This window comes from Uranotaenia lowii, chromosome 3 (genome assembly GCF_029784155.1).
Source record: "Uranotaenia lowii strain MFRU-FL chromosome 3, ASM2978415v1, whole genome shotgun sequence".
In the NCBI taxonomy this organism is placed as follows: domain Eukaryota; kingdom Metazoa; phylum Arthropoda; class Insecta; order Diptera; family Culicidae; genus Uranotaenia; species Uranotaenia lowii.
In genome coordinates this window covers 260,596,229-260,614,050 of record NC_073693.1, presented here as the reverse complement: position 1 = coordinate 260,614,050, position 17,822 = coordinate 260,596,229, and the positions used below count along the sequence as shown (strand labels likewise).

Below are 17,822 nucleotides of genomic sequence, written 5' to 3'. Positions count from 1 at the left end.
CAGAGATTGGGTTTTCCAACAGGACTCGGCGCCGGCTCACAAAGTGAAGAAAACCCAACTTTGGATTGCACAACATTTTCCAGGGTTCATTTCGAGCTCCGAGTGGCCGGCGAGTTCGCCAGACCTGAACCCTATGGACTTCGCTGTTTGGAGTAAGTTGGCGGCTGAAGTCTGCTTTAAGAAACATGAAGGTGTGGAGGTCTTGAAGCGTTCTTGAAGAACAGTTTTTCGTCCTTTTTCTGTTCTTTTTTGAAGTTCATGCAAAGGCTGAATAGCCTTCAACTCAGCTTTGGATATGCAACTTGAAAGTGTGGATATGATCTTAAACTTCTAGCTGAATAGAATGCTATACAGCCCTTGAGCAAGGTTTAAGCTTTAAAGCTTTTAAAAGAATGTTTTATGGAACTTTTGGTTATTTGGGATTATGATTTCAAATTAGAGCTTATGATTTCAAATACTTAAGGATGTATTTTCAAATGTTTCTTTTCAATACGAACAACTTTCAAACTAAAAAAAATCAACTTGTATTGAGAAAAAATCATTTTACTTTTGTTTATTCGTGCATTTTATTGTTTGAGCAAAATTATGGACCCTATTACATAAGACCAAGCCCACCAATGGTTGCTAAACCTCGAATCGAGTACATTCAGCAACATATCTATCAACCCATCATCGCACCAACAGTCGCTAACTTGATTCGAGAAACAGCATTCGAGCAGTAGGTTGACAGGATGCGTTTTTGTAGCAACCCGGTAGCAACGCAGCCGGTCGTCACTATCAGAAAATAAACAAACACAAATGCCAACCTAGATCGCAACAATGGGTGCGAAAATCAGTAAGTAGATAAAAACGCAACCGATCAAAACATCTAAAATATCGACCGAAAGAGCAACGCCCGGTGGGTTTGGTCTAAAACGAGTAACGTGTCAATTTATTTGAGTGAGCCATTTTGAAATTACAGCAAATTCGATCGGTTTCACTCGACTTCCGTAATACGACATTTCGCTCAACTCAACAGTGACTGGAGTCGAGTCGAGTTACTCGACTTATTTTACGTAATAGGGCCCTAACATAGAAAAAAATAAGTCACCAAACCCCCCCCCCCCCCCTCCCTTCTCCCCCTTGTGTCGGTTCTTCCTACGGCCCTGTTAGGTAGAATTTATTCAATTTTCATACTTCAAGTAAAAAGTTAAACACAAATGAGTGTGTTGCATTTTTTTTCGAATACACTTATGTTGTCGGCAGCTTTGTGATTTTTTTTTTCTCGGGGATTTTCATCCGATTGGATAATTCATCCCGTAGTTGGGAATTTGATTTTTTGAATACCCCTTTTTACTGGTTAGGATTTTAATGGCATCATTCTTCCTGGTTCGTTTCACAGCAAGACAGGTTGGAAAGTTTTTTTTCGGAATTAATTTAAATATTTAAATGAATGGCTTCTTCAAACATCGGTCTTAGAACTAAAAGAATACAATGTAATGTTTCCAATCAGTTGTTGTTTTTATTTTGCATATTACTGCGCATTAATAGCGTTGCTATCCTGTTATCCACATCTTGTACATTCAGTACAACCTACACGATATTTTACCATCGTTGCATTCGAATAAATTATAAATAGTTGCAGGTAGTTTATCAGAACAAAAAAAAACAGCCTTTCATGTGTGGGGGAATTAATGTTGTGATAAATAACTTAGAAGAAATCAAATATCAACTCAAGTTAAAATTAAATGGGAGTTCAAAAAATTCAACGAGCTTTAACGAGTATGTTACTTTAAAATTACGTTTAACAACTCAGTTCAGGTATCCTTTGTATCATTGTTGGGAATCGTTACGGTAGGTGTTTTTTTATAAATTCAAAATAGTGAAACCTTTCCTCGTGCAAGCGAAAATCGGACACAGAAGGGAAATAAAATCAATATCAAAAGGGGAGCCTTTTATGTGTAATTCGTTCACACTACAATTACCAGTCAGTCGGTAGCTATTTGATGCATTTCCTTTGTCCGAATATTACAGTTATTGGCATGTGAGGATTCTTTTTTTTTTTTGGATTTATATTATTATTCATCCCCATTGATACAACGTTTTAACAATAGATACATTTTTTCCCTTTGTTGCTTTATTTCACAATGATGTCTGTCGCCGGTCTAGTGTTGTTCCTGTTCCAGCTTTGAGTTTTTAATTTCCCTATCATCCGTTATCGGATTCCTTCGTCGGTTGTTCTCTTTTATAGATGCACGTGAGTTTGTGAATTTTATCTGCAGTGTTTAATTTTCATCAATGTATAATTTTTGGCTTTTGAGTTTACGGGCTTCCTCTCCTTCTCTCTGTCCCAATTGCGCATAAATATGAGCTTTGCAGCGAAAGTTTTTTTATTTTGTTTTTTTTTTTTTGAGCTACTACCGGTCAGTTACATTGGCTTGTGATTTTATTCAGTTTTTTGCAATCTGTTTTTGCTCTCCAGTGTTTCAAGTTTCCATTTCTCTTACACTTTGGCTGGTTTGATCAATCACTTACGTATGCGAAATTCGGTGACTGTTGCATGGCCACACGAGAATTCGCGTTGTGGGGTTTCAATTGGTAGCGGAATCGTATTCCATTTTTTAAGTTTTTTTTAAATGAATAGTAATCAAATACGTTTTCGTTTTTATAAGATAATAGAGCTTGAAAAAGGCTTACAGAAAATTCACAATTTACTATGAAACAAGCCATAGGTATTGAGCAATTTGCTCCATTTAGTTTTAACGCTGATATCAAATCTATTAACTTAAGGTGGCCAGAATTTTCTCAGCACGTAGGTATTTGGACATGACAAGCTAAGGCAATTTATATAAAAACCTGACAAAACCCGGGCATTTCGTTTTTAAATTGCAGACCAATAATCTGGGTAAATTTTGTCAAAACTCAAATATTACTCAACAAAGATCAAGCAAGGCAAAAAAAAATAATTTAACATAAAAATGCATAGACAGATTTCAAATCGTATACAAGGCTTCCATGATTAGTTCAGCTAAACCTGTTCAAAAAAATTCGTTTTGAAGGCATTAATGATAGATTTTTACATGACAATTTGATTTTTTGTTGGATCTGCCAAATAAAGTGAAAACATCCGGGAGGAACCCTAGCTTTTTCAATGAAATCCGGACAACAGGGCCAGGCCGGACTGTTCCCAAATTTTGTATCAAATATCCGGGCAAACCCGGATAAGATCGGGCAAACCCGGATAAGATCGGGCAATCTGACAACCTTACGTGAACGATACACGTCAAGTTTTCAATTTCACCGAAAATTCCTCCCAAAATGCGGTTTAGCTTTAGCATCTGTTCTGAAATTTACGTCGAGTTAGATAAATCAAGCCTCGAGAAGTGTATAACATATTTACAGCATCTAAGGCTTTGACTATTAACTCTTCAATGCATAGTGTAGTTGTAAAATAGCACTTATCAAAATCCAAATATCTCGCAAATTCTTGAATATTTTTAAGTGATGTATTGACGAAAAATGTTTAAAGATTAAAAGAAATTAGTTCATGGTATTTTTATTACGATTTTTAATGCATGTGTGGGATATCAAAAATATTATACAGAAAAATTGCAAAAACCTTTTTTTTTAAGGTTAATATTGAGAAAATTGTTGATATTTCTTTAGATTTGCAAATTCTTAAAATTTTTTTAATCTCAATCAATCACAAACAACTTCCTGAGCCTAAGTAACAGATTTGAAAGAAATTTGCCAGATCGTTTTGAAATGAATTATGAATTTCCAAAACTATTTTTCAGCTTTAATGAGCCATTACTCTCAGTACTCAAAACTACGACTTAAAACCTTTTCAGTCGTGGTATTCGAATTAGAATGTTATTATTTCACTGAATCAATAACTATTCTCATTCTAAAAAGTCCATGCACTAAAGGGTTAAATATGTACGAGTTTTTCCTGCATACACTAAACATGACATAACTTTCACAACTGATGATGAAAAGAATCAAAATTTCAGTTGGAATTAGCTGTGAAACTGAAACAAAGTAACAAGTAGTAGGCGTAAGTTCTGGGAATTTCAATGGAAAATCGAATATCTTCTGTTTATAAATTAAAAAGCTAACTTGATTGAAGTTAGCAGATTAAAAGTTTCAATCAGAATGCCCAATTGTGGCAAATAAACTAAATTTTATGCAGAGATTAAACTATTAATTTCTAACAGTTTTCATTCAACCTCAGTCTCTTTACATTAAATACAAAAGAATAAGGTTAAACTTATCAAATTGCAAGTGACTAATGGTGGTTTTCATTAAACTGAGGCCTCGAATTTTTTACGGTGGTCTGCACAAAAAATCAGATCACTTAATTAAATGTTTTAAACATACTTGCAATGAATGAAAAATAATTGGAAAATGTACAAACGAAGATTTTCGTCTCGTTTTTTTTCAATATGGCATGTTTTGAATGGGCGTTTACAATAAAAAATTTATATTATTTTACTGGAATATGAAAAAAAAAAGAATCAAAATTTGGTTTTTTTTTATAAAATCAAAGCCTAAGTAATTCGATAGCTCAAAGTTTTGAGTCCTAACTGGAAATTTGAGATGCAGCGTGATTGCTTTACTGTTTATTAGCGTTTCAGTTTTAATGTTTCATTCTCCCCCACTTATACAACTAGCTGGCTGATATTTGACTTCTGTATTTTGGAATATCGTTTTTTCTTATTTTTTGCGAGTATGGTTGCTTTATTTTTGTTTTGTTTTTTTTTTCTCGTATGTATATTGGAATATTTATATATCTCCTTTGAGTACAGAAACATGGTTTGATGTTTGATTGATCTACGACTTTTGTTTTTGCTTAAATTTCCATACAATTGGGAAACTCACATAGTTACACTCATCATCATTCGTATTATATATTTTAGGGGTTTTCATGATTTCCTAACATGTTTTCATCTCTTCTAGAGGAAGACTTGTACACATACACTAAGACCAGGAATATTCGGGGTTTGGAAAATAAAGGTCATTCTAAGAGGGTAAAACTTAACAGGTAGAAAAACAAGAACATCTAATATCATCTATCGCGTTTAAAACGTATATATGGGTTTTTTGTTTCCACTGAGGGATCAAAACACTATTCTCTCTCTTTCTCTAACTTTTGCTCGCTGTCTTGCTCTGTATTACATCTAGTGCTGAATTTGCTCATATACAACTTTGGCCTCTCTATTTATGTAGTTTTTATTTATCATCAATTCTATTCATTTTTACGGGAGGTGACATATAAAAATCGATCACATTGCTTCAAATGATAGATATATTGATTTAAGTTTCCGCTTGCAGGTGCCGAAATCGGTCGATTGAAGGTATGGTTGATTTAAAAATAATTATGTTTCTTTCAGTCATCGTTCAAACATATATGGTTTTAATTTGTGTTAAACTGGAAACGAATGTGTACTCATATTTGTTTTGTAATTGAAATTATATTTGAAAAACATGCAAATCACTTCCAATAATCTTGAAACACAAATATTGTTGTATGGCGTTGGAAATGCTGGAGACCCTTAAGTGCGAAAAATTCCAATCCCTGTTCAAAACATTTGGAATTGGAAAGCTTTTGAAAACTCATAGCCGTTTTTGGAACACTTCAAGCATTCATTTATTGTGTTTTTCTTTGTTTTGCCTCAAATAGAAAGGTCTGCCTACTAAGCTGGGCTAACTTTTGTTTGTCAAAAAATGAATGCCTGAATCCATTTATAAAAGCTTTTACAAGAGTGCACTTTTTTATCAGGATTTTTTGAACATAACATATGTTTTACAATGCTTTCAAGAAACAACTGTGAAAATCTTGTTAACGAATTATAAAAGATTGAGATGTTCTACAAAAAAAAATATATAAGAATTAAAAAAACATTCATATTTTTTTAGTATTGAGAATCCAGCTTATCCAGTTTTGATATACGTCCCATAGACATTAAAAAATGATCGTATGAAAGTTGAAAAAAACAGCATTTACCTACCAAAGCGGAGGCGGTATACATACATTTATTTCATTACTTTCTAAACCGACGAAAACTACACCAATTGGCCGTTATCCGTCAACTTATTCGTTACCTACGGGAATAATGCGAGAGAGCGCAAGATTTTGGCAACATTTTCCAGATCTCTCATTGGTCAATATAACTCAATTCCTATCTGATTTTTAGCCATCTGATTGCACTGCTGGTTGCAGAGAGAAAATGCCGATGATTATCTCACTTTTAGCTCGCGCGGGAGCCAAATCATTTCGAAATTTACAAACATGGCTGACTTTTTGTCATATCCGATTTAAACTGACTTCACATAACATTTTATACGATTTTTTCACTATGCAGTTGGAATTGCAATTCGCATTGTAAGCGGCTTAAATCATCATTTATGATACGATTTCATGTTTGCTGGGTATCTTCCGATTGACATTGGAAAAATCTTTTTTAAATGAGAATTTTTCCAAATAAAACCTTTGGAATACAAAGCTCGTTTTCAGTATAAATTTTTTTAAAGAAAGTTTATTAGTGCGGAACAAATTTCTAATTCTTCTTTTGTCACTCGGAGTTGGAACATCGCGAGGGGGAGGACAATAAAAAATAATACGAAAAACATATAAATTAGAATAAATTACACGAAAGCTTGTATGCAACCAACTAGCATAAAACCTATAAATCAAGTATTTTTTTTTATCGAAAAATTCAATAAAATCAAGAATACAAAATGTGAATTAACTTTCATCTTCCAAGATTTGATTTTTGGTCTTGTAATCTTTCGAATATTTGAATTTTTATTTGAAATTTACTTAAAATACTTCGAACTTTATTTATTCCCCCCTTCGGGATTTTGGAAATTTCGGAGGGGGGTGACAAAAGGAGAAATTGATATTTGTTCCAGCCTTATTATTTATGGAATTTGAAATATTTCAAAATTTTTATTTTGGAATTTTCCTTCCGGAGGCGATAATCCATAATCCAAGTTCTGAAAGTGCATGAAATGTACGAGTTGACATTCCTCCAATTCCATCAATTATTTTGCTAGGCTATAATTATATTTACGCGCCAACACTAAATTTTACTTCGGAAGTCCGGACTTCCGACTCTCGAAAGACTTCCGACAAAGAAAAGAGGAGTACTAGATTGTCCAATCCAAGGGAAGTACTAGAAGTGTCATTTTTTTTCAAATAAGACCTTTGGAATACAAAGCTTGTTTTCAGTGTAAATCTTTGAAAAGAATATTAATTATTTATGAAATTTGAAAGATTCCAAAATTTTTATTTTGGAATTTTGGTTCCGAGGACGATAATCCATAATCCAAATTCTGAACGTGCATGAATTGTACGAGTTGACATTCCTCCAATTCCATCAATTATTTTGCTAGGCTATAATTATATCTGCCACCAGCACTAAATTTTACTTCGGAAGTCCGGGCTTCCGACTCCCGATAGACTTCTGGCAAAGAAAAGGGAATCACTAGATTGTCCAATCCAAGGGAAGTACTAGAATAACTAGATTGTCCAATCCAAGGGAAGTACTAGAAGTGGCAATTTTTCCAAATAAAACTTTTGGAATACAAAGCTTGTTTTCAGAGTAAATCTTTAAAAATAAAATTAATTATTTATGGAATTTGAAAGATTCCAAAATTTTTATTTTGGAATTTTCCTTCCGGAGGCGATAATCCATAATCCAAATTCTGAAAGTGCATGAATTGTATGAGTTGACATTCCTCCAATTCTATCAATTATTTTGCTAGGTTATAATTATATTTGCGCACCAGCACTAAATTTTACTTCGGAAGTTCGGACTTTCGACTCCCTAAAGACTTTTGACAGAGAAAAGGGAAGTACTAGATTGTTTGAAGTATGTGTTTTGTTGCCAGTTCACCACGTTTCCAAAATTTTATTAAAATTTACAATACGTTCTATAACAAATCTTTAAGTAACCGGATAAACTCATATTATCCTACTTTTCAAATCAGACCGACAAACAATCTGTCTGTTCGGTCTATCTAGGAATCACGTTAAGGTTCTACTTATCATTCTTGTGACTGATTCAATGAATTAAATTTTTACGAAAGCACACAATCTTGTCGCAAATTTTCATTCTCTTTATTCCAAACGATTGATTATTTTATTTGGGCGTGATTTTCAAAGAAAAATTAAAGCAATTGCATTACACTTAAAAGAAAATGAAGCCATTTATGTGGAAAGAGATTCAATTTTTATGCTTCAAACTTCATTGATGTGAATGAATTGACGATCATTTGAGTTAGAAATTTTTTTCAAAAATTTTGAATTAGTTCAAATTAAGAAAATTATGCAGAATCAACTTTAACTTTCTTAAAGCTGGTCAGTGGAAATTTTTTATTAGTTTTATTGAAAGGAATTTAGAAAATAGCTGTTATTGATTGACGCGAATAAAGCTTTAAAATAAACTCATCTGTATGAGTCTGACCAACATTTTAATCTAAACTGTGCTACCCATATTGAACCTTTAATTTCTCATAAATTTTATAATATTCTTTCAAGACATATATTTTAAAATTCTTGCATGACAAACATAGATGAACTTGGGTTGATTTGCAAGAAATTTAATGTAGGAAATTGTAACTGTGGGCTATCGAATGATCTTAAAGTATACTTTGGAGGCAGGCATTTGAGATGGCGTCCTTGAGGGCAGTACTACAGGGTTATAGCAATTCTGAAAACAATTTTTGAAGGCTAAATGCCTCCTAATAACAGGCTTCAAAGCCATAAACGCTTTTTCAGTCCTGCTTTAAAACTTGTGCTTTTCATATTTCAAAAAATATTAAAAGATAAAAATATAAAATAATGAATACATCGTAAATCATATGCGGGAATTAAATATCTTCCATTTGACAAATTCAATATTTTGCTTTTATGAGTGTTGCTTGGACAGGATCGAGAAAAATCCACGAAAGTCCCAGTGGAAGACACGAAAACAGCTGGAAATCAACTTTTCGTCCAAATTTTACATAGACAATCGTTCAAGAAGTCCTATTTAGAAGAACCAATAGTGAGCTTAAATTTGATTAAAGGTGGAGATGATGATTCCATGAAGTTAAATAATTCCAGAGGTTTTTTCAAGCTCCATCTAAAAATATTAATAGAGGAAGTGATAAAAAGATTTATATTTTTGACTAGTTCATCTAGTTAACTAATACAGGCCTGACTTCATTTCTTCAAGGCAGAAAAGCTGCCTAACAGTAAAATAAACAAAATTCGGTGGTCAAATCGTGCGCAAAATATTTGGACTGGAAGATATTTTGAAAAAATTCGTAATGGACAGCAAAACGAACTATTTAGCGGTCACCTGGCAGGTTTCCAGCAAGAAAATTTTCGTTGACAAATCAAGCTTGTATTTTCCGGAGAAAAATTTAGTGTCCAGTACTTGAGGAGGCTAACGATCCGTGAAAACTGCAAATCACTCAGTGTTTCATAACGATTGATGGATTAATATACAAGGAAAAGTGCCTCCAAATGCGACTGTTTTCCCTGCAAAGCTCTTCAAAAGGTCCCAAAAAGTTTATTATCTGTATTTGTTGGATCTAGAATCATGCCATTACGCAAAAACTGTAATGGAGTGATAAAAAGTCAAAAAGGTTGTTTTTGTGCCGAAGGAGCATAATCTTCTAAATTCGTTCTAACTTCGACCAAATAAAAAAATAGAGTTACTTTGAAGGTCAAGCTTCAGGAAACAAAAAACGTTATCAAAAATAGCCATGGATGGAAAAAAGAATGTGTCATAGTAGGCATTATAGATGGCGCTCTTGTTGCCAAAAGTTAAAGTCGAAAAATTTCTTAATTGGAAGCTATCTCAAAAACCACTTGCACGAACAAATCAAAAAATTTCACAAGTGAACATAACACTACCAGATAGCTTCGTTGAAAATTTCATCAATTTCCATTAATGCATTCAAAGATTATTCACAAAATAAAGTGTTGCATTTTTTTCGAATACACTTGTTAATAGTGAAGCCTTTGTATAATCAATCCAAAACGGTAAAAACTTTTGAGTTTTAACACAATTTTGAAGCAAAGCTACAACGTAAGAGATGTTTATCGTTTAGTTCCTTTCCTCGTATTCCCAAGCAGACGTTTTTTTTTTGATTATCCACCTTTGGGAAAAATCAAATCAAATCTTTTCCATAATATCAAATAGATTATCTATCCTGTCTGATGGAATAAGTATGTTTCAAAATTCATGTAAAATGGAATTAAACTATGTTTCATTTTTATTGTCAAATGTATTTGTGTGAATTTAAAAAAATCATGAAACTTTTTTGAAAACTAATTTCCTGTCAATATTTGATATATTATTTCGCAACAAAACAAATTCTAACTTTAAAGTTCAGATTTTCTTTAAAAAAAACCCAACGTTCGAACAACCTTTTTTCACTATTCTCAGTATCTTACTAGGCATTTGCCATTCAAACACCGCGTCTAATCTTTATTTCAATCGATCCGATTTTGGCACCGCTACCGCTGCAGCGGAATAGAATTCATAAACATCAACACTTTACAACCATTCAACCGCGTAACATAATTGGAGCGCGCAAACGTTACTTTTTTTCATTTACCTAGTGTACATACACTCAAACACAAAGGTTCTCCCTCGGCTCCCGTCGGTCGTGCGTTATCATTTCATGATAATGTACCACTCACTAGTAACTATCCTTTCTGAGTACGGTACGGCTCCTTTCTCATGGTAATATGAGCTTTAATAATCTAAACCACCCGATTATAATGCCACAATGCCTACAGTCATATATGTACCTACATACGTTGTGTTATACTCTGAGTACAGTCGCGCTGGGTAGCGGAAATTGGCTCCGGTTCCGCGAATTTGATCGCGATCACACTACTTCTAGTACCTATACACACACACTTGCACTCGAACAGGCACGCACAGCCAGTCAGTCAGTCAGACGCTCTCACTTTCGCCGGTACATCGACTTCAAAAGAAAACTAGCGAAACCGAAAACAGCAGCAGAAAAGATCTCGCTAACACTCTTCTGCTCATTGAACTATGTACAGACTTTTGAATTGGCCAAACGGATTATTCGCACCGGCACGGTTCGGTTGTTGATTGATTTGTAGCCGGTGTTGATGTCGCGGCAACCCAATCAGCTGTTCGCGGGAACGCTAAGAGAAATTGTCGTTGCCGTCGTGGTGGCCGTCCAGATGGTTGTGACCGCCGTCGAATTCTTCCTCCTCGGAGGTTTTCTTGATGCATTCTCGCACCGCTTGCAGGATTATGGCGACCCGTCGATCCAGGGCGGCCATGTGCGGCTCCCAGAGAACCGGTGCGATTGGATCGGCGGCCATCGATTCGCGCATCAGCTCCGAGAGCGGTTTCGGGCCGTTGTGGAACAGGAGTAGCGTTTCGAGGGTGGTCGTTCGAATCAGGCAGCACTGAAGGAGTGGGGCCAGGATCGAGAGTTCATCGTGGAACGGTCGACCGAAGCCTCGGCCGTGATCCAGATGGATAGGGAAGGTTTCGTTGCCGAAAATTTTGAATGTTTCGTAGTGATGCCGGTCCATGTTTCCGGTGAGGAAATCGAACACGGACATATCCATGAGGTCCAGAAGGCGTCGGCCTTCGTCGTAGGGGGGAATGTCGCGAACCATGGAGCAGTAGTCGGGATCGGTTTCCCATTGGGCCTTCCTTCGCTTGTGATACGATCGTCGCCAGGGATGACGCCAAACTTTTCGCTGCGTGTCCTGTTGCGTGGGGAGGAATGCTGCGAATGAGCCTTCCAAGGTATCTGGATTTCCACAGATAGCATGGGAGGTATCACAATAGTAGGAACACTTGCCATGAAAGCACTTGTTGCGTGCTGGCGATATGAAGAACGTCTTCAACAGGTTGTCGTCGCATACCCTTTCGATTTCGGTGGTAATGTTGAGGATTCGGCCGGTAACCGGCATGGCGCGACGGAAACCCATTAGCCGATCGAGATGAAATGCGGCAATTTCCGCCGTGTGTCGTTCGTAATCGGTAAAATAGAAGTGGTTTGGAAGAGTTTGTTGCTCTCTGGGGAACCGCATCGGTTTGAAGAGTGCATGAATATCGTGTGGATATTCGATAATGAGTTTAATCTGGGTTCCCCCTTCTTTTTGGACTACATGTTTGATTGGTAGCTGAACCATGTCTTGAATCAACATATCGACGAGTCTATCTTTCTTAGAGTAGAGCTCATTTTTCGTGATGGAAAGTTGAAACCTTTCCAGATTGGTTGCATTTTTGCTTATGCCCAGTTCGAGCATATCTGCTAGCGATGGATTGGGTTCGTCGGTGATGTCCTCTTTGATGACAACCCGTTCGAAAAACTGTGGATCTCGTCTATTCTTCGGAGCAACCACAATGGCTGTCAGATCCTTAAATCGATCATGTGGAGGAGTCGTTGTAATTTGTTTGCTAGGAAATCCCGGTCCAGACGTTTCCGTTCGACCGCGATTGGTGTGAGGATTTGTTGTGAGATATTCTTTCGATCCAGAAGCATTGCTTTTAGCTAGGAACTTCCGATGAAATTCATTGTATACACCACTTTTATCTTCTTCGTGAACGTATCGTATCCTACCGTGTGAGGGCATAAATTCACCTCGCGAGACCCCAAGATCCATCTGCAGATCGATCACCAGCAGTAACGTAAAAAGGACCAGCGAGGCGCCAAACCCGAGCGCCAGCCGCTCCTTGAGCTTCTTTGACCGTATCCAGTACATCTTCGTGGTCAGGGTCACACATGCATCCGATCCACTCACTTTGAACTCTAATCACTGAATGATGGATTCAAATTGATTCATGATCAGATTAATCTTTCTTGGAATCTTCGCACTTCTTGGCAACTGTTGGCCAAGCAACTCACTTACTCTGTTGGACACGTAATCCTTTTCCAGCAAGATAGAAGGAAAGTTTGCTGTTTCATTCAAAATTAACAGTCGGAGCACTAACCTCCCGCTACACTACTAGGTGCCAAAGGGCGTCCTTTAACACTAACCATAACATATTGCATTCATTGTGCTGTGATGTTTTTTCACCGATGTCAGCATTTTTAATGTTGCGCGTTACTTGCTTTTCTTCGGGGTAAATGATGGCAATAAGAAGTAAAAAAAACTCGACCACACAACAAACCGCTCGGTTCAAAAAACAGCTTGATAGACTTCACCAACGAAGCGAAAATCCTTCACTGTTTCCCCCGACAGCAACAAGTTGTGCGCGATTCAGCTGATCTAAACAAAAACATGACATTCGCCGTTCATCCAACTCAGGCCTATCTGCCGCACCATCGCCGTCGTCGTTCAGCCAGCAGTCGTCTCGTCACGTGGCCTCGCGGTTCTTCTTCTCGGAAACCAACCGATCGCACCAATAATAATAATAAACTATTTCACCCCAAACTCAACCCAACTCCCGGCGCAATGTGATTTGCGCAAAGTTTCGTCGTCGTCCCCACAGATGATTCCGCACTACACGTTGAGGCACTTGCGAAATCGTTCGGTTCTCGCGCTCAACTAGTGCGGCGTAATTTCGTGATAAGATTAAGCTTTCCTTGTTGTTGCGAGCCGCCCGGATTTTGCGCTCTCACTCTCCCGATAACACGCGGCGAGCGCTCCCGGTACTCTCTCTCTGGTTCGTTCCAGATCACCCAGTACAAACAAACAGAACGAACGAACGAAAAAAACACTTAGTCGGCCTTCACTGTAACCTAGTGCACAGAGCAACGCGATGTTACCTGGTAAGGTTCTACACTTTCGCGCACTTTAGCCCAAGCAAAACAACATTCTGGGCACCGTTTCTTCTGGACTAGCGAGCAACTGCTTTAGGTAGACAATGGTCTACGACGAGGACGGGCTCGGTGGCAAAACGAGCGCTCGTGAAACAATACCGGTCGTTGATCACATTTACATAATCTGCTCCGATCACCACACTTAGGAGGAGGAGGGCTTCTTCTGGCTCATCACGCGCCTCGAAGCGAAGAAGCAACACCGATGATGTGCAAACTTGAAACGAGGTTACACCGATGATGACGATGATTGTGATGCTGTGCTCTGATGACGCCAATGATGATGATGCTCAACGATGCGCTGCGGCGGTCGTTCGTATTGTGTCTCGTTTTTGTTTTTTCGTGTGAAAGAACCGGTCGGCGTAGGTCTGTCCCGCGTGGCCTCCGAATCGATACTGAAGCAGAGGCAGGTCTGCGAGAGCACTTTTTTCGGTTTCCCCAAAAAACCGTCTGTGCCGGGTAATTGTACTACCTTTCTTATTATTTTTGGATGTTTTTAATTCTCGGTGCTGTTTTGTCGGTGATCACCACTTTTTTTGGGGCTACCTGTGGTGTCTCTTGGAGGCCGTCTTTTTACGACAGCGGGTTGCAACCCACAGTGGGACTCCGGTACTTCTTTTATCTTTACTGGGTCTCCTCCTAGCAGGTGCGTGTTTGTTATTTTGGTATTTTAATGTAATGTTTTCTATTCCAGAGGGATGGGCCTTATCGTTTACCCCAGCGAGCAACAGGTGATCTCCACGGTTCTGTTTGTAATGGTTTTCGTAGATAGTTTCCGCTAGCTGCCGGCATCGATGAGCAGTTCATGGTCGTTTCCCCTGCCCAAGTTCTTCTACAGTCTTTTTTCGAGGGCGAGGACAAACTCTAGTAGAGGCTGCTGACAGGCGCAATCGTAATCTGGAAGAAAGAAGGTAAAGAAGAAAGTAAGGCGTTAAAATTGGTAGTAGTACAAGTGCTTTCGGTAAACGGGCGTGCACAGAGCAGCAAATTCAGTGGAGTGGAGTGGTACGGAAATGTTTTGCTTTTCATGGTTACACGACCGGGACGGCCTGGTTTATGCTGCTGCGCCAAGCTTCTAATAATTTGTGGAATTTCGTTTTTATGGGTCGGTAGGTTGCGCTTACTAAAGCCTGTTTTTTTGACAATGATGAGGCTCCATCATTCAGAATTTTGCGCTGAATGAACACCAGCAAATTAAAAGCAAAATGACCCCTTTTTCTATTCGCTTTCGTTTTTTAACAGTCTGTGGCGTTAGGAGCTTCCGAGGATTGTGAATATATGAATGCGAATTTCGCCTACCTGAGATACGTGTGATTATATCTGTAGGTTTTGTTTTTTTGAGAAGGTGATCGTGTTTACCAACAAACGTTTAGTAAGACGTTGTTTGCAAGTCAACAAATTATGTGCGCCTTACAAAGGCATTATTGATTTAATATGAATTAAAGTGCTTGATAATCCATATTAAATAAGAGGCTTATTTTTGGTGAATTCCAAACTGTTTAACTTAAGATTCACTTAAGAAAAATATATAATGTAACCGGCACTATTGTAAATTTAACTTAATGAAAAAACTACATCTATGTGATGCTAAGATAGCAATAAATACGTTATTTTCAACGGCTCGTACTTCATCAAAAAGCTTCTTGTTTCTGGTTAATTAGAAAATTTGAAACGTTGGAGTAAGTGAGTGCAAAAGCCTCAGATATTTGATTGCTAAACGGTTGTTTAAGTTTTTCACACCCTAAGCGTTGAATCGATAAGGGCACGGAGCTATTACCTGTGACATTGTTAAACCAAAAGGTAGCAAGCCTAATTTCCGAAACTAATCTTAGTGGAAACATGATGGAATAATACCCGGATAATATTTACTTTGCAGACCACAGATGGTAATTTGAAAGTTCCTCAAAAGTTTTAAAACATTTCATTTTGCTTTGAAACATTGTCTTAAAATGTCTATTCTAACAAAATTATAGGATTCTGAAAATAAAATCTTTTCTATTCATTTACCTACATCCATTTCAAATCGAAAGTGATTTATGTTCTGACAAGGATGATGACCGACTTAAACGTTTAATCTAAGATATGAGCGAGTATGTTGAGAATATAAAGTAAAGCCACGTTAACAATATATTTTTATGGCTATTGTTGAACTGGGCAGTATATCTTGTCAGAAATCAAAAACAAAAACAACATAAAAAACTCAAGAATCAAAATTTTGAAAATTTAGTCGATTTGTTGCAAAATAAAGCACAAAAACTTCCAATAGCTATTGCGGTTCCTAATATTATGAAAAAAAAAAAATAACGAGAAAAAAAATTTTGATTTTGGAAGTTTGATTTTAAGTTTATGATTCTCATAAAATATTAAAAAATCTTCTTATACCTACATGACCTAATTTTAACAAATTATAATGTAGAAGTTATATGATCTAGTATAACGGTTTGACTGAATGAAAACTTTTGGAATGCTCTTCATCAAAAACAAAACAACATTTTCCAGATTTTTTTTCAGAAAATGATTGAATTTTTTTGATTTGCAATCAAGATTGTATGCAATTTATTTAGTTGCATGAAAGTTTTTGTTCACTTTTTTCCAGTTTTTTTTTGAAAATTTGGATTATTTGAAACATCATGAAGATGGGTCTTCTTCGAGATGTTTCAACTCCAATTGACAAAAGAAGGATTTCAAATTTATTTCAGCCTAACCCATATGGACTAGGATGAAACAAAATGTGAAGCCTTGTGAATTTCTTTCCACACGCTTTTGTTTGTTAACAGTAAAGTTTCATTTCATGCTTATGCTTATACTTATGCTTATGATACATACACAGTCAGATCTTGTCAACATCCCGGTGAGTAGTAAAAGTACATTTACTACTCATCTTTTCTAGGCCGGTTCCACTGTGCAGTATTGGACTTAGAGACAACTGGTATACAGGGAAGAAGAAACGTGAACAACAGTACCATACGTTTGGTTATCAAATATTTCATCGTTGCTATTTTTTGTGCTCCTTGATGATGGGCTTCTTGAAGTCGTCCTTCTGTGGATGGAAATGAAAAAAATCTATTTCCGCATTATATTTGCAGTTAACGGCTAAATCAAATGTTAAGAATTTCAGTGCCCCATCATCTCTGGTCTTTGACCTTGATTATAGCGCCTTTATTCGCTATTGAAAAGAAACGTTATAGGAACAGAAAAATAGTAGGTACAGCCACGAAACTTTTTGAAAACTACCCTTTCAAAAGATTTCATGGTACAAGAAACAAGTTTATTTTCTTTAATACAAAAAAAAAACAAACAGATTGTCATTAAACCCAGTAGCCCAAAATTGGCTCATTTCGTCGACAAACAATTTAATATAATAGGGTAAGAACACTATATATTGAACACCATCTTTGGGATTCAACACATTTGTGGCCAATAAATAATAACGAACAGTTTTTCTGATAAAATTTTGATAGCGTCGCTTAAGCTTATTTCTCTGCTTCGAATCGATTTATTTTTTCCGTGGAAATATGTTTTTAAATTATTATTTAAGCCTTTTTATTCAAAATTACTTTTGTCCCAATGATTAAACACTATGATTCAAATAATGAACAGGCAATGTTCTAATTATTGAACACGTAAACATTGAATATCATAGCATATATTCAGGGGTATTTCGCTTGGTAGTATGCCTTGCAGGGGCGATTTTGGTTGAGCTAGCAACCAAGGTCTTTTGATACACTAGGTTCTCCGACTTTCACAGTAAGTAGGCGAGGAGTGAGCGGGGCTCTCAATGAGTTTGTTTATTTTCTGCACAGCTTTTCGGTGGTTTGTTGGTAAACAAACTTCATGAGTTCCGTTTAGTTGCATAGCCTACATAGCCAAAATGGCTGAATCGGGAATTCGTTATTCGGGAACACCTCCTGAATATATACCCACCTTGCTAGCAACCAAGAAACAGTTTGTTTACATTGTGGTGGATACGCCCCTTCCACAGAAGAGCGCATAGCGATAAGTTTAAGTAAACAGCGAACTCA

The 17,822-nt window shown here is 36.8% G+C and overlaps 1 protein-coding gene across 3 annotated transcripts in view; it reads right to left on the bottom strand.

Moving 5' to 3' along the window:
- Positions 1 to 1,476: 1,476 nt before the first annotated feature.
- LOC129758569 (extracellular serine/threonine protein CG31145) overlaps positions 1,477 to 17,822 on the bottom strand; it is a 211,988-nt gene continuing 195,642 nt past the window's right edge. For all 3 annotated transcript variants that reach the window (XM_055756099.1, XM_055756098.1, XM_055756100.1), the window contains one exon: positions 1,477 to 14,697. In XM_055756099.1, coding sequence (XP_055612074.1) covers positions 11,162 to 12,742 — 1,581 coding nt within the window. In that variant the 5' untranslated portion in view covers positions 12,743 to 14,697 and the 3' untranslated portion in view covers positions 1,477 to 11,161. The remainder of the gene's footprint in view (positions 14,698 to 17,822) is intronic.